Source organism: Opisthocomus hoazin, chromosome Z (genome assembly GCF_030867145.1).
Source record: "Opisthocomus hoazin isolate bOpiHoa1 chromosome Z, bOpiHoa1.hap1, whole genome shotgun sequence".
In the NCBI taxonomy this organism is placed as follows: domain Eukaryota; kingdom Metazoa; phylum Chordata; class Aves; order Opisthocomiformes; family Opisthocomidae; genus Opisthocomus; species Opisthocomus hoazin.
The window spans coordinates 88,292,500-88,309,824 of record NC_134454.1 but is presented as its reverse complement, the minus strand read 5'-3'; the positions used below and the strand labels follow the sequence as shown (position 1 = coordinate 88,309,824).

At 46.9% G+C, this 17,325-nt stretch overlaps 1 protein-coding gene across 2 annotated transcripts in view; it reads left to right on the top strand.

The window, feature by feature from the left end:
• The window catches only part of LOC142358911 (unconventional myosin-Vb-like), a 165,594-nt gene that overhangs the window by 71,895 nt on the left and 76,374 nt on the right, over positions 1-17,325 (top strand). For both annotated transcript variants that reach the window (XM_075411545.1, XM_075411544.1), the window contains exons 13-16: positions 7,534-7,656; positions 8,942-9,025; positions 14,182-14,331; positions 14,994-15,091. In XM_075411545.1, the coding sequence (XP_075267660.1) occupies positions 7,534-7,656; positions 8,942-9,025; positions 14,182-14,331; positions 14,994-15,091 (455 nt within the window). The remainder of the gene's footprint in view (positions 1-7,533; positions 7,657-8,941; positions 9,026-14,181; positions 14,332-14,993; positions 15,092-17,325) is intronic.

Below are 17,325 nucleotides of genomic sequence, written 5' to 3'. Positions count from 1 at the left end.
ATCTGCTTTCACATCCATTGCTGGGGTGCTCGTGGCTAGGGTAGGCTGTTGGCATTTGCTTTGCTTTAGGACCATTCAGAACCTCCTTGGCAGATGTTTGCAACCAACTTGGGTGCCTGCTCTCACCGTGTATTGCCAGAGCTCATGTTTCTGACCTGGCTACATGAAGAGATTGTCATTGCTTGTGACTTTTCCTTCAGTGTCATCCAGGAGCTGGAGTTCCCCCCTGTCTCAAGCCTTATTTCGTCACGAGGGAATCCTGAGTCCTCTCACGATAGCTATTTGGGGTGAAGTCAATTGCATTTAGTGTACAGACTTCAGATGCTGGAATTTGTGCTTCAGTGGCACATGGTATATTAAAAAAAATGTCTGGGAGGGTTTTCTGTTTGGTTAATGTTGCAGTGTCAAGGGATATCAGCCACATAACGAGGGTTTGCTGAAGTCGGTGCCAACCTCTGGCCGACTTCAGACAGGCCTGGAGTTCACACAGCTTTTGCGGAAGACTGAAATTGCCTGGCCCTTCGCCTTTGAGGTAGAGCCAGGGATGACCTGTAGAAGCATCTTCAGTTGTGCAGGCTTCTTGTTTAGCCATTCCTCCAGCATTCTTCTGTTGGTGTTTGGAGTTGTCGTCTTTCAGCTTTTCTGAGCTTTGGGTTTGTGGTTGGTTGGTCTGGTTTGGTTTTTTTTTCTCTTTTTAAACCAAGCTTGCAATGTTGGGAGAGTAGTCTGCTGTCTTTTATCATCTGTGTCTCATAACAGTCTAAATTAAATCTTGCTCGGAAGTTGAGTAGAAATGTTGGAACAGCAATCCTTCAGGAGGGTCCATAAGAAAGGCTGGAATGCTTGTTCAGTCATGAGTTATCAAACACATCTAGGAAAAAGAAATGGAAGATGAGAGATTTTTCTGAGAAGTTGTGATGCCTGTTTTGGCGGTCTTTGTGAAGAATAGGTGAAAAGTCCAGAGTCTTCAGGTACAGTCATCTCGGTAGGAGAGCTCAGTGTGATGCTGTGATGAGAAGGGCTCCTACACTGGGCAGAGCAGCTGGTATCTCTTCCAGTTCTGTTGTCCACACAGCAGTCACGATGAGGAAATACTGGAGAGAGTGTTACCAGATCAGGGCTGTAAAACACTGCAATATTGAGCATAAAGAAACTTGAGTGCTGCACGTAAGTGGTTGTAAGTGACAGCGGGAGAGCTTTTGGACCCTTTGACAGAAAACCACCCTAGCATGCCATGGCTAGAAGTTTAACAGATTCAACCATGAAATAAGGCTTTTTAAAGCTGAGAACAGCCTATCAGAAGGGGATGATGGCTGCCTTCCTGCTGGATGTGGCTGTCTTGTGGAGCCTCAGACTGGTTCTGCTGTGGTGTGGTCAATGAGTTGTCTGTGGGAAGAGCTTCTGTTGAGAGTTGGATCTGTTCAGTGCCAGGAAATGTCTTGCTGATTGTGGAAGGGCTTTGAGGGTTTTTGTTCGAGGGCAGGGAAGAGTGAGGCAAGGGGTGGTGGGAGAGGTGAAGCAGGGAAGGGCCCAAGGTGATGAGTAGGACATGATGAATCCTTGTTCGCTCTGTGGGTCCATCGGCATGGGACAGATGCAGCAGCCAAGGGCGGGAGTGTGACGTTGCATCAGAGGGAAAAGGTTTTGGATCCATTATTTAGGCTAGTGTCCCTGCTGGGATTTCAGGAGATGTAAGACCTGTCCTTGTCTGGGAGGGAGTTGACCTGTCAAGTGGCTCCTCTCCGTGCGAGGGGGCTGTCCCAACCTGGACGTCCCACGAGCTCAGCCCTCATCTGGGGTACAGACCCTCCAACTATCTCTTTGCAGTGAGCTGGACTTGGGGCTTTGCCCTTTTCGTTTTCAGTCTCAGGAAGACTCCTTAAAAATGAGAACAAATTAAACTTAATTCAGTGCCCTTAAAATAGCATCTTAGGCAGTGCTGGCTCAGAAGGAGGTCAGATTATTTGCTTGATATTCAGCACCATTTCATTTGGTCTCTGCCCTGTTAAGCCTGTTAAATTCTTCAGCCTCGAACCAGCTGCTGGACGTTGTGAGTACCACGAGGGAAGTTTCCCTCATCCCATATTGGTTGATAATGCCCTTTGCTCCTCTCTGGAGCACCTGGTACTGGTTGCTGCTGGTGACATTGCATTAAACTGAGCAACTTCTGTGCACCAGCAGTTATACTGGCAACTTTGCTGTAGATCTGCCTGGTACCACTTTATCCATCCGTGCTTTTTTTGACCGAAAAACTGAAACACGAGATCTGTTCCCCCCCACATCAAATGCCACTTGTCTGGGTATTTACCTGTCAGTGGGGAATGCTGTCATTAGTCACAGGCCCTTATTATGGGCCCTGTAATCGGCTCTTTTATAATAACCTGCAAGCGTTCTCCAGCTTTATGAAAATGTCAGCGAAGCCTGTCAACTGAAAGCACCGGTTTACAGATAGAAACTTTCACCCCTGCATCACCAGCAGCAGCGTTTCACTTCTCGGGGAGAGTCAGGCGCGGGACCACAATAGGGTAATTGCAAGTCATCTCGTTAGCACGTACAATGGCAAATAAATGTACTCTGGGACTTGACATGGCATCGAGGGGGTCCTGGCAACATAATGAAACATAAGTGCAAATGCGGAGGGTTTGTCGCTAGCGTTCTCGCTTCACAGTATGGATTTTTTAAAAAATCTTTAGTGTGAGGTTGGGGAGGAGGTGGTTGGTACATGCTGCAGCAGTTCAGCTAACGAAGGTCATAGACCTTTGACGTGTAGTGAAAGTCTTGTCATCGTTTAGAGAAGAACAGGACCAGACAGGGTTGAATTGGGAATCGGTAATGAAAGAGAGGGCACTCGGATCGAGACTGGGGTTTTAAGGACTAAACCTGTCTCATGAAGGCAAGTGACAAACCCCCTACGTTTGGGGGTTTTAAAACAGCTTTGAGGTCTTAAGAGGTGGAAGCTCTTGTAGAATTCTGAAGGTTGGAGGGGGCTTCTGGAGGTCATTTTGTGCAACCGCCAGTTACATCTCTGATCTGCCCAGGAAGCCTTGTAAGCTCCATGGGACTGTGACTTTATGCCTTCTGCTAAGTGACCTTGGAGTCCTGCAAGTGCCTCTTCCCTGTTCCCTGCACTGCAGTGTCACCTGCTTTTAGGATGTCTTGCTTTGGCTTAAAAAGATGACAGAGGGAACAGCAAGAGTTCATGTGCCATGCGCAGAAATGGCCTTGGCCAGAAACCAAGGCCACCGTGACAAGCACAATGTGGAAGCGCTGTAGGACAAACTGATGAGCCTGAAGAGGAGGGAAAGAGGAGAAGGGCATCCAGGAGAACCTCTCTGTCCATGAGCTGTGAAGTGTGGATGGAGTCACTGTGGGACCAAACGGTTGTGGTGGGATATAGTCTGGGATAAGAGCAGAGCCCTTGAGGAGAGCGAGGAGACCAACATAGAGCCTGTTGGAAGAGATGGGCATTGAGGAGGGAGACTGTCTTCTGAAAATCCAGTTGTGGGAAGTTGTGAGGGCACATGGAAGATTGCTTGGATGTCTGGGATGGCTTTAGGGTATGGTTGGCCTTACTGTGGAAGGAATGACTTCAGTGGAATGGACAGCAGGCTTCCTAGGAAGGCGTTGGAGGGGACACATAAAGTGTAACTTCGGTGCTCTAGAGAGGAGGAGCTGGCTGGGGCTGATTTTTCAAGAGACTTAAATTATCCTCAGAGGAAATTGAAAACTCTCTAAGAAACACATTCAAGTCTCTGTCAAAGCTGGATGAGATCTCCTGCTTTTCAGGCTGAAACTGCTTGCTCTGTGGGAGTGCCGCGTGTCTTCCATACGCTTCCCAAATGCCGCTTGTGAGTATAGTTGGAAAGTGCTGTGGATGTCCAGGTTTCTCTTTAAGGTGTCCTGCTGCCTGGTTGCTTGCTTGCTTTTGCTTGTGCTGTGGGAGTGGGAATCGAAGAATTAATGAACAAAAAAATTTCCATTAGCATGAAATTCATCTAAAAGGGTTTGATCAAGAACGGGCTGGTTGGAAGGGTTGATCTGTCGATCATGGCATTGCTGTCCAAGATTTATTATGGATCTTAGTGAAATTCTTTCCGCTGAGGAGCAACGTGACCCTGAGGCTGCCAAAGGGGGATGTGTCCAACTAAACCCACGAGCTCCCTCATGGTCTCTTGTGGCTCTGTTTTGTGTTTTATGGCATGTTGCCATCATGTTATGCTGTTAGTGTGCCGAATGCATTTTCTAACGCTGTTCAAAAGATGCTCTTTAACCTTTCCTGAGTCCTCCTGTCAAGTGCTGGAAACACTGAAGTCTGCTTCTAGCAGACCTGTTTTCAATCCCACTTGTTTCTGTGCATCTCTGAACTTGGGTGTCTGCGTAAATGTGTTTTGCTTGTCTGGACTGGTTAGTTTTTTGAACATCAGAAATCAGCACGTCACCTTCCTGTGTTGCGCAGTCCTGTCCGGGGGGATTTGTGCTCCACGAGCAGATACACGGAGGCTGGACCTCTGGGCTCTCCTTTCGGGCAGGTCACCTAATCTGACGGCAGAATAACGTCGCCTGCGTCATCCTGTCAGCTTCTATGACTTTAAAGTCAGGCAGATAGCTTGCAGTGGAACGTGTCTCTGGGGCACGGAGAAAGCCCAGGCTCTTTTCAGGAGTGATGAGGAGAAAAGAAATAAAAATTTAAAAAGGTGCTACTGTGTTTTCAGAGGGTTGACTTTTAGATCACTAGGTTTGAGTGGACCTTTTGTTGCTTTTGTCCAGTGAATTGTCCTTCTGTTGGAGGTGATGGTGCAGCGAACCTCACCCTTTAGTCCTAAACATCTTCTTGACTGTCTGGTGGTCATGGTGGGTTCTTGACCCTGGGACGCTTCAATACAAAAGCTCTGGACTCGTGCTTGGGTGCTGACCCTGAGTCGGGTTTGGTTTTGGCTGCAGTAGCTCCTTGCAGCTCAGAGGACAGGGTATGGAGGTGATGGGAGGTGATGCTGGCCAGGATTATGCTGCCTGACTGATTTTATGGAGAGTGGGTGGAGGGATGATGAGGACAGATGAGCAGAAGTAGTGACCTTGTGAAATTACTGGTCTGAGCTTTCTCCTGTTTAGAGATTTCCGTAGAATACTTGCAAGCCAGTCAGTTTCCCTCTTCCCCATCCCCTAAAAAAGTCTTGCACTGATGAGATAGACTCTAAATAACTTTCTCAGTGGCTCCAAACTTTCAAGCCAAAAGCTGTTATAACAGTACGGATAATGGCCCCGTTAGTTTTTTATCTCCGGGACTTGGTCCCTATCAGGTGCTTCTCAGGCAACTAAAAATACCTGGGCTGCACAACGGTGAGCAGAGAGCGGCGCGGGTACGGCGAAACCCTCTTTCTGGGAGGCAGGAGCGATGCCTTTGAGGTTCAGCTCTGAGATAAGCAGTTTTTTTCAGCAAAGCGGATGACCTGAAAGAGAGCTGGTTCAGGAGATATCTGCTCCCTGCAGTGTCGGGTGGCTCAGGTGTCTGCAATGCTTCTGCTCTGCACCTGCAGCTCGGTCCTGAGCAGAAGAGACCTAATGATCACTCCAGAGAGGGTGCTTTTTACATATAAATATGAAATGTAATTGATGAAAAGAAACCCATCTGCATTTATATAACTCCATAGTTTAAACATGCGTGTCTATCTTGCATAAATTACAGATGTCTACAAATGCCTCTTAATATTTATATATAATCCGTATTTTTTCTGTGTGTATCCATACATGGCTGTGCTTACAACTGGAAAATATAAAATATTCCTGGGAATATCCTGCACTGAATTTAGCATCTTCTTCCATCTAACAGGGGTGGGCAGGAGCTGCTAGTCCCTCTGTCCGGAACCCTTCTGCTGTCTTTTAGCTTGCTGTCACAAAATCAAAGCTTTGGAAATCAGGGCAGTGTAAAGAAACATTCCTCATCTGCCTCAAGTTTTCCTTCTATGGTTTGCTGCCGCTGTTTCCTCTGTCATTTTTCCTATAAAGGTCTATGCAAAGACCTGGTGGATGATCCACAGCTTTCCTTGATACTGCACAATTGTTCTGTCATTTCTAGGCATCGAATTTTAAATATCACCTAACACTTTTCTTCTGACTCTTTTCTTTTTCGAACCTAAATAATCCAGTCAGACAATTTTTGTTAAAAATTGTTTGTGCGTGTGTGTATGTGCAACCATTGGTGTCCTGTTGGCAGTGATGGAGGGTCCACCAGCCCATGTCTTTCCCATCCCTGCTGGACAAACCCCATCAGCCATGGTCCTCAGCCCTGAAGTATAACAGTTTCACCCCTTGTTTTCCTTTGGTTTTCAAGAATTTTGCTTTGTTTTGCTGGAAAAGTACAAAATAACAGCTATTTACACCTCTTTTGGGAAGCTTTGAGGGTTTTTAGGTGATTAGTAGAGAGGGACCTAACATCCAAAAAAAATGACTCTTTATGGAAATGGTGATCATGAGATTATCAGAAGTTACAATATTTTGTCATATGCTGCTATACAGCTGTATGGGCTTACAAAATAATAAATTTTTATTTTTTCCTCCTGATTTTGGCATTATATTGGTAAAACTACAGGTGTTGGTTAGGAAGGTAAGCCCAAGCTCTCTTTGTAGTTGCTGATTTATGAGAACTCTCCCATTCCCTTGCTGCACAGGCAGCGCTGTGAGGTGGTTTTTTTTCAGTCATTGCAGTTATTTAGGATTCTAAATCTTTTTTAGAATTTTCTGCCCCAGCCTACCAAAGCAGTATCTTGGGCAGCCCCTGATATCTTGGTGTGCCATGGCCGAATCCTTTCAAGGGCACGCCCATGTTGGGCTTGTGCCCTGATTTTGGTGTAAATAGGATGCAGAAGGAGGGTTTGGCGTTCAGGAGATTGATGGCACAGGGGGTTGGATGCGTGGGAGAGGGAGACAGGTATCGTTTGGCTGCGGTAGGATGGGTGTGTGGGTCTGAAGTCCCAACCCTGCGTGCAGTTGGGGTTAATCCATCCTGTGTTTGGGATCCAAGCAACACCACCCCAAGCCCGCTGAGAGGCAGAGGTTTCTTAAGAATTATCATTTTATTATTATTTTAATATTTTAAAATTATTATTTTATTATCATGATTAAAATTTTAAAAAACTTAGAACCTTTTGCTTGTTGTCTCAGGTGGCAATTTATGAAACTATTTGGTCACCAAAACCTGCATTAAAAAAGTAATGTTGGTGCCTGAGCAATTCATGTAATTTAAGTGCAAAAATAATTCTTGAATTAATTTTTTTCCTGCAAGACCTGTTCTGGCTGTTGGAGCAGAACCGACATTCAGGTGTTTTTCACTGGAAAGAATATTTTAGTGTGTTTATCAAAAATATACATGCAAATAAAATAACATGTGTTCCTAGAACTGGCGGGTGGACTTTTTCTCAAATATTCCTGTAGCCCATGCGGACTACAAGAAGCCCACAAGGAGGGTTCCTCTGAAGGCTCCCTGCACCTCCTCGCATGCCTGACCGTGACTTTTTGGTCCGTTTTCTCACTGTCCAGGTTCCCAAAGGCACCGACCAGAACTGGGCGCAGAAGCTGTACGACCGCCACGCCGGCAGCCAGCACTTCCAGAAGCCCCGCATGTCCAACACCTCCTTCATCGTCCTGCACTTCGCCGATAAGGTAACCAGGCACCCATTGCATGCGCTGGGACTTGAATGCAGAAATGGGAAATGCATGGAGGGAAAAGAAGAGCCGCTCGAAGGAGAATTAGTTTATAGCACCAGGGAGCCGCTTTTTGGTGATAGGATCCCTGGTTAGCAGTAATCTTGGTTGGGTGCTCTGATCTAGATCAGGTTGGAGAACTTCAGCCTCTGAACTATCGCGCTAAGCTTTAAATAGCCGTGCTTCCTAGAGCAGAGAAAAATCCTCTTTCTCAAAGCTGCAGCAAAATGAATTTCTATAAAGGCAGCTTGACTGAAACTATATTGGAAAAGGGACTTATTTTTGAGGAGGCAGGAGCTGGGAGTGTCACTGAGTCATGGTGGGGAGGAGCATGTGGGAGGTGACCCTGGGCTGGTCTCACCATTCTGATGGAGAAGATGCCAACTGTGGGACTCTTTAAGTCCTAGCGTTTGGTGCTGTAGGGTCTCCTCCACAGGCTCAAGCTTTGTTGAAACCCTTGTTAAAAAGGAAAATGTAGGGCTGATCTGGGGACATCTCCAAGGAGCCAGATGACACACGGGTGCTGCGATCCTGCTCAGGCACTTCTCCTGACCGGGTTTGCCCTGGATGCAAGCGGCCTTTTTCATGGCAAAGATTGATACTTGCCTTTCCTTAGGCTTGTGATTACCATAGAATCATTAAGGTTGGAAAAGACCTCTAAGATCATCAAGTCCAACCGTCACCCCCACACCACCATGCATGTGTATCCCTCACAAATTATATTCCTTTGCAAGCTTTCCCTTTTGTGGTCATTTTTTTCAGCCATCATCAGATGGAAAAGATAAAATGAGATTTTCATCTCTTCTCTCAAAAGTCTTCCTTTGTGCCTCGACCCTGTGCAGCAAGAGACCTACAAGACAAGAGACCTACAAAAGACATGGTCAGGAGATCTTTTGAGGTTTATTGATTAACTTTTCAAGGATTTCAGGAGTGAACAAACGAGCGTGTGGAGGGACTGATGATCCTTGAATTTCTACCCCTGATTTCCATGGAAGTGCGTCTGGGTCCCATGCGGAGCAGCTTAATGACTATGAAACACTTTGTGTTTGTGTTAAGAATTTTGCTTTCATTCAGATTCGCTTTCTTTGATAAAAAAGTGGTCTTTAAATTCCAGTTGGTCCCCTCTTTCTCCCTCTCAGGCTTTTCAGGTGAGCTCCAACAGTTGGAGTGTGGTGGGACACAGCACCTTGTCCCTGTGCAGTTAGGCTTTACACTCTGGGCTTCTTCCTTTGTCTCTTGCTAGGTGGAATACCAGAGCGAGGGATTTCTGGAGAAGAACAGGGACACCGTGTACGAGGAACAGATCAACATCCTGAAAGCCAGCAAGGTAAAAGCAGCGAGCTGGGGAGTGTGAGCTTCGTGCTTGTGTTACTGTGCTGTGTCGCAGCAGGTCATGTATGTGAAAGGGGTTGGAGGCAACTACGTGAACAGCAGCAAAAAAGGGAAATAAATGGGGTGTGGAGGAGGAAATAAGCAGGGAGAGGAGGGATGAGGCTGCTGAGGGCTATGGTTGCACCCAGGTGTGGATGTGCATGGTCCTCTGTTCTCCTCCACCCTGGTGTCAGTGTCCCGTTGAGGTGCATCAGAAAAATCCTTCTCAGACCTGTTGATCCTTTTGGGTTTTTTGTCGTCGAGAGCCAAAATCGGGAACAGCCAGTTATGGGGCAGTGTGAATCCTGCTTAACTCGTGCTTGGAGCTCCCCACCCATCACCTGGCACCGCAGGTGTTCTCAAAAGCATGTGGAGCCATAGGTGATCCTGGGATTAAAAGCGCTGTAGTTCAAGTGCTGTGGGTAGTGTTGCTGACCCTACCACCATTCTGTATGAAAATGGCTGTTCCCCTTAGCTGTAGCCATTGTACTTGGTCCTGCAACTTTTAATGACTTTAATAATTAGCATGCAAAAAATAGGGTTAGTATACAATGCTGGAGATCTAACGTGAACTCTGAGCTATTTCAGCTGCTGTAGAGCTATTTTACACTGCTGCCAATACGTAACATTGACAAATTAACCCATGTTGATGATCAAGCTTCCTTTTGCTCCTGTATTACAGGATATGTGCCATGTACCTTTCTTCTCCTGAGTATTGCAAAACCAATTTGTCAGCACCTTGTTGCATCAGTGCCAAGAGATGTGTCAACTCATTTTGAATACCAGGTCTCCTGGTAAAGAGCTTTTTGGCACCTGGTGTTTAAAGTTTCTGTTAGTCCCGAGGGCTGTGAACTCGCTGGGCTGTTGGAAGCAGAAAAGCAGTAGCTGTGGGGCTCTGCAGGCTTTGGCATGGGTCGTGCCTGCAGTAAACGAGTGCTTGGTGAGTGGGCTTCAAGGTGGAGACTTCCCACTTATGTGTGTGAACTGAGCTGAATTTATACCAGCTCTTCTTCTCCATGAGCATCCATCTGCACTCCGGTGCATTGGGTTAAAAGTGTCAATGATGCAGACTTCTCGGACATTTCAAGTTCTTGTTTAAAACCAAAGCAAAAATGGCCCCCGCAACCCTGAGTCTTTCATTGTCAATTAATGAGTTGAGACTTTTCCTTGACCCTTCCAGGGACAGCTCTCTTATTAAGAAGGTAGCAGGAAAATCCAGCCTTGCAAAGTCTAACAGGCCATCCAGCAGCCAAAATCCAGACTGTGTGACTCTGGGACACCTTTGTTTCCAGCAGATCTCGTGTGTGGTGTAGGAAAGGAGTATATCTGCTTTTCTTCAAACCATTTCAAAGCCTCCCTCAGCACGGGCCAGCTTGTTAACATGCATTTATTTTTTTTGCTTGCAAATTTTGATTACCCACTGGATGTTGCAAGGAGATGTGTCACGTATCCAGATTTCTCCTCTTTGTGCCACCCTCCCTTGGGTTTATGACTGGATGTGACCTTCCAAATGCCACCCTAAATAAGGAACATGATGAGGAGAGAGGGAGGAAGTATTATTATTTTTAGGAGTATTTTAAGTAGGACTTGGTTCCTGGCAAAGTAAGAGATGAGAATGGGAAATCAATTGAGCGTTGTCAGTGGCTTGCCTTGCGTCTCAGCAAGGAATCCGTACAAAGATGGCGAAATGTGTGATATTCTCATTTATGGAGGTAGTTGCGAGGCTAGTAACTGTGAAGCTGAGCTTTAATAATGCCTAAATCAAGATCTCTGTGTGTTTGGGAAGCTCAGATCTTTCCCAGGGTAAAACCAGGGCATGTTTAGAGCTTATTAGAAATGCCAGGTAACCTGAAGGAATAATTGATGCAGTGTGATGAATTATTTAGCCCGTGCTGAAGCTGCTGTTGGAGGTAGTGCTGCAGAACTGGCAGTGTCTGATGGGGAGTTCTGACTGACTTCTCCCCGTAGGTGCAGAGGAGAGCTGTAACTCACTGGACTGGTGTGTTGTACAGCAGTGGGGATGGTGCCACCTGCAACTCATTCCTTAAAAAAAGAAATTAGAGTGGTGAAATGGGTTTATTAGCAGCATCGCATCCTCTTCTCCCTTTCCTATATAGGGATTGTAATATAATATCATAACAGGCTGGGCTTCGGTTTAATAGCAAAGAAGCAAACCCTGATCCTTGCAAGTGGTTTGCCTGGCCTAAACCATGGAGTTTATTAAGCCATTAATGTGTATGCCTCGGGACCAAAGATCTGGGCTTACCTGGCCTGCAAACTAACCTAATGCTCCTTGAGATCAGGCATCAAGACCTTGTGAATTCACTTTGGTGGCTCTCCAGGTGACCCCAACATCTGTGTGTTTGATCCAGCTTAAAACACTTGCAGGTGTGGTTGGCTCTGAGAATCTTTGGGTGATAGTTTGATCAGCTTCTGCCTTCAAGCTGTTTCTGTAGTGCCGTGGGAGCGGTGGCTGTTGTCAGGCTGTGACGATGACGTGCTGACCCGGGAGGAAGAGCAGCACTTCCTTCAGCGGGAACATCCTCATCCTCCTCCTGCAAAGCCTCCAGGTCCTGATCTTCTCCTCCTGCGTTCACTAATCCCGTTGGCCGGCAGGTTCAGTTATTCTGATCATTTTTTTTACCTCTCACTTGCCATGTGCCCTCTGTGGGTACAAACAAATGATATTTTTTTTCTTTTGCTGTGAGAAGCAACCCGGTTTCTCTAGACCAAGAAGAGCAGCAGTGGCAGTGCTGAGTCTGCTGCTCAGTTGTGCTAATCTGACTAAAACTTAAATTTGTGCTGCAAAAGGCTGTGCCGTGAGGACTCTGTCCTGTACTCGGGATCAGCACTGTGTTACAGTATTCACTGCATTTCTCTTTGTGTTCCCACTTAGGCAATACGCAGGGCAAGGGGGAACGCTGTCAATTTAGCAAGGCAAGGACTTGAAACACCTCTCTGTCAGCAAGTGCATCGCTGATGAAGTGCTCCCACCAAGGCAGAATTGCCTTCTGCTAATTAGAATGCAGTTATTGCTGTCAACAAGATGGTGAAAGAGACTTTTTAAAGCAGCTAATTAGTTTTGTTAGCACTGGTCAGCTAAAACAGTTGTGAGTTGATGCCCTTTGAGTTAAGGGAACAGATCTGAATACTAATTAAAAGCACATGGGCGTGCTGTTAGGATATTATATTCCAGTCCTCTAATTATGAATTATACACCAGTGGTTTTGACTCTGCCGGTTAGGGAGGAGGGATCTGTCCTTCTCGCTCAGCCCCCAGCATCCATGGACTAGATCCTGGGCTGCTACAGATGGTCCCAGTTACACCCAGTTTTGCTTTAAGCAAGCTGAAAGCTCACCTCTGATGTTCTTGTTAAGCATTTGTGCAGGAGCAAGCACTTGTGTAATTAATAGCAAGCAGACAGAGGGGTTGATGGCACTTGCAGCTATGTGTTGAGAAGATATTTTGAAACCTGAAATTACAGCCAGGGGTTTCACCGCATTGTCAAGCGCGAGGTGGTGAAGTGGAGCCTGTGCTGGATGTCTTCCAGCGTCGAGCACGTGCCACCCAAACATCCTGCGTTTGCAGGAGTCAAAGCACCCAAGCCTCATGTCAGCAGAGCACAACAGCTGTCAGGATGCCTTTTTTTGGGGTAGAGGGTCAGGCAAAGAAGGTGCGAGCTGTTATTCTGGTAGGAGTTGAGTGAGATGAAAAGCTGTGTGAGTATGAAGCAGATCCTTAGCAGGTGCTGTCCTGGAGCCTGTGAGCCATTTGCTAGCGTATTGCAAACAGTTTCCTTTCCACGGTGGTATTTAGGCTTCTGTGCTAGCAAGCTGAGCGAACTGCCTGCGGGACCGGGGCTGGAAATATCCCTGTCTCAGCCCAGGGATGTGGCAGAGTGCCAGGCAGCCCGTTAATGTCTATCAACCCGTAAATCCCTGCACTCTTCTCAGGATCTTAATGGGAATGCAACAAAGCTCAGCTTTCGGAGGAGCCTGGCATGGAGGGAAGAGCCCTGTGCAGAGCACCGCTGCCTCATGTCGGTGTTCTCGCGTGGAGGTGTGGGGCTCGGCGTGCCATGGACGAGGAGAGCGTGATGCTGGTGCCCTTGCCCACGGATGCTTTAGGACAGGCGCTGCTGGAGGTGTGCTTGTGGGGTGGTGTCTCCCAGGCTTCAGCAGTGTCACCGGGCTGGAGCCCGGCTCAGCTTGGTGATGAGTGAAATGCCATCTAGTGACAGTGGATTTTCTTCAGCTGAACAATTTACTGTTTGAATGGAAGCGCTGCTGTAGTGGGAAGCTGTGTGGGTGCACAGCTGGAGTAGAGACGTGAAAATTTAACAGCCCTGTTAAACAGACCAGACTTTTTGTGACTTCCTCAGCATTCAAGTTCCCCAGCTTAAAGCAGATTTGAAGATCCTGCCCCTTAAAAAAAAAAAAAAGCATTAGCTGCATTTGCCAGCTCGCCTGTTCTCCCATTTATGAAGCAGAGATGTTATTGCTGGCTTACTAGAAACCCCAGACTTCAGGGATCTGAGGAGTTAAATGTGGTGCTTTCAGGGCTGCAGAATGTCAGCCCTGCTGTTGCCTTGCTCGTTCACGCTGAAGTGCAGGTAATTAGTGAGGAAACACTGGTGTCCCTTAATTGTTCGGAAAAGCAGGGGTGCCTCTGGGGCCGTGGTGGGAGTGAGCTGCTGCGTGTCCTCGTGTGGAGACCTCGTTCCTGGGGCATGCGCTGTGCCAATGGCATCTTTGCTACCGTCAGGACTGGAAGAGTACCTTGAAACAAAGCCTGGGAACACAAGTCACCTCACGTTCGGGAGGTTTTATATCTTGGATGACACATCAGTGATGCAACCTTGCATCTAGCCGTCCTCTTTTTTTCGCTTGTGTGATTTAATATGCACATTTCGAGGTCTGATGAACTACAAAACAGAACGGCCAATGGTCCTGCTGACGTGGTTTATGTAGGCAACACACACTGATTTCTTTTTATCGCCTGTGTTTTCCGTTCCTGGTTTAAGATGGGTAAAAAATGACCAGAGCAATGCAACTTGCATGGGTTCATTCAGCAAAGAGGCCAGAGGTGCTCAGGCATTGTCTTTCGTTTCAGTATCAAATGGTAGCAGACTTGTTCCAAGATGAGAAGGATGCTGCGCCCACCACTTCCATGGGAAAGGGAACATCCAAAATCAGCGTCCGTTCTGCCAGACCAGTGATCAAAGCTGCCAATAAGGAGCACAAGAAAACAGTGGGGCACCAGGTAACATATGATATGAGTGGGTCAATCAATGGCAGAGGAGCAGGGCAGGTGAATCCTGATAGATTTTTAGTTAAGATCTCATTTCTTCAGTTTGAAGCAGAGATGAATAAAAAGCTGTTGGGATGGGGCAAGTGAGGAGACCTTCCCATGGCCTGTGATGAGGATGGGAAGAGTTTGGCTGTTGCATTTTGGACACCTTCTAGTAGTGTCTCTGGAAGAGCAGGCTCGAGTGGTCATGAGTGGAAGGAGCTGAGACATGGTCTAGGGAGGGTGGAGGCCACTCTGGGATCCACTGAAATGTATGCCAATGTACTATGGTGTTCATAAATTGAAACAACTTCAGAAAAAGAGCAGGTTTCTCTCCCTGTGTGGGCAGTCAAGCAGTGCAACAGGGGCCCAGAGAGCTTGCGCTCTCTCAACCCTTGGAGATTTTTCAACACCCAACTGGGTAGAAGTCCTGAGCAAACGTTTTTTGCTCTTGTACCTCAACCCACCAGTGTCTTCTCTGAATTGCCTCTGCATGTGCTGGGCTGATGGGGAGGTTCAGGCTGTGTCACATCCAGAGGCTGGCACCGCAGGTGGCTTCTTGCAGCGCCTGCCAACTTGGGTAACACAGCACAGCAGCTTCGCCCCTCCTCAAAACGAGTGGTTTTGTCTTTCAGTTCCGCAACTCGCTGCATTTGCTCATGGAGACTCTGAACGCCACCACCCCGCACTACGTGCGTTGCATCAAGCCGAATGACGAGAAACTCGCCTTTAAGTAAGTGGGCTTTTGGAGAAGCAAATGTATTCAGCGTTACAGCCAAAGAGCATGCTTTGGACTGTTCCTCGTGCTAAAGGCATCGCCCCTCTTGCGATGCTGTTGCCATGACTGGAAGGCTCCCTGTAGTTTGCTGGAGTCGCTTCTCTTGGGTTTCGTTATGTGGTTTTTGTGCCCCTGAAATGAAGACTAATGCAGGTCCTACTAATTCATAGACATGCTCTGCTAACACTGAGCATCCTTGCTTTGTGATAGTAGGGTCTTTGTACAATTTCATCTTAGAATTGCTTTGATTTAAATAGTACGAAACAGTGAAAAGTAGCAGAAAAAGAATTGAGGAAGTGGAGATTAGCGTGCGTGTAAAATTAATAAAAATGTCTTGGCACTTCCAAAATAAACATGGAAAAAGTAAAGCCATGACTTGTATCAACTTCAGGCAGGTTTCCAGGTGAGTGAACAGCTGAAGGAGAAAGCCAGTCTTGATCTTCCTCTGTGGTTCAGAGGTGTACGCAGGCTGTGAACGCTGCAAGCAAAGAGGTGTTAGCCTTGTTTGACCTCTTAGATAATGTGTTTGTACCTGGTATGGATCCCTGTAACTCCAAAAAAGCTTGACCGTTAGTGTGCAGGGACCTCATAGACCTTGTGATGTCTTCTAAAGGCCCTTGCATGAACTGCAGGTGGTGACATTTTAGAAAGCAGGGTTAGAACAGTGACCCCTAAGCGGGGAGGCATTGCCCTCCAGCAGATCCAGTGCTGTCTGAGTGCTCCTGGTGAGCATGGTGCTGCTTCAGAGAGCAGAGTTGGCTCCGACAGCATCTTGCAAAGGTGGACGAAGCATCCGTAAGTAGGCTCACCCTTGGTCATGGTATGCTGGTGGCTATGTGCGTGCCAGAAGGCTTCACCAGCTTGGCTCTTCATCCCATGCAAACGGCAAAATGAAGGGTGTTAATGGTCAGAAGACATTCAGGAACTGGCTTATATTTAGCTTATTCATTAGATGATTCGTTAACAGTTCTGGAGAAGGCTGTGTTGACTGTCTGCGCTGGGACAGCAGTTTCTGTGGTCTGTTGTATCTATTTTATGCACCATTTTGTAGGTACTGGAGATGCTCAGGACCTAAATCTCTTGTTACCTGTTGCAGAGGCTGTCCATTGAAATGAAATTCAGGATTACACTTTTTTGTTTGACTGCTTTCTTTAGATAAAGCACAAAAGGATCTTCGAACTTTCTGTAGTGGAAGTGTGGTAGATGCTCTGCGTGGTGAAATAGCTTCACCTTTCCAAAGGGCATTTCCAAGACTCCATGTCCCTACTTGGCTCTATTTTCAGCCCATCCATCTTCACCTCTTTGCCTTTAACTTTGCAATTCAGGTTTTTTTGTGGTGCTGAGAATGCAGTTAAAGTGGTCTTCTAAATGTGCAAGCTCCTGGTTGTCAAGGCACAGTAATTATCTAAATTAACTCAGTTGTGTGTCTAAGATGTGATCCTCCTAAATACCAGGAGGATAATTCTGCTTGTGTCTGCTCACAGTCTGAGTGGTGACTTGGTCCGATGCGATGCTCCGCATCTGATGAATGTCAAAGATGTTAAAGCTTAGGATTCTGGGCACAAGCCAAAACAGACAGAAGAATGGTTCTGGAGGAGCAGCATGCAGGTGTCTGTCTGTCTGTCGGCAGCACTGCAGGAGTCACCATGGGCTGGAAACAACAGGAGGGTGCCTTGGGTTGGAGCGGTGGCGTTGCATCCCCATCTAAAGCCAGAAAGCACTGGTTCAAGGATCTTATACTGGGGGTTCTTCTGCAACAGAGTGTCTCCCTCCTTACCTGTCGTGGGTTGCTTAATTGAAATTGTGGCCTGGGCATCTTGGTCAATGCTGATCTTGCTGCCACCAGCTTGAGGAATTTGTATCCTTAGCATGGCTTGAATAAAGTCTGTTTGCTGATACGTAAGTCTCAGGTCTGGACAAAGCTGGAGAATCCTGGGATGGCTGTAAAGGAGTCTGCATTTCAGAGGCACTTGTGTTGAAAAATAGATGGTGCCAGGAGGCGTTAGTGAAAGGAGACATCAGTGGCACTGCCCCGGGTTAGCGATGTGTCTTGTAACATGGAGAACACTTAGTGTTATATTTGTTGTTCAGTGAAAAAACACAGACCTTCTTCTGTTCCTAAAACATAACGTTTTTCAGCTCACAAGAACATTACGCTTTTGCTTGAAGGAGATGTTTAGCCTGGAGGA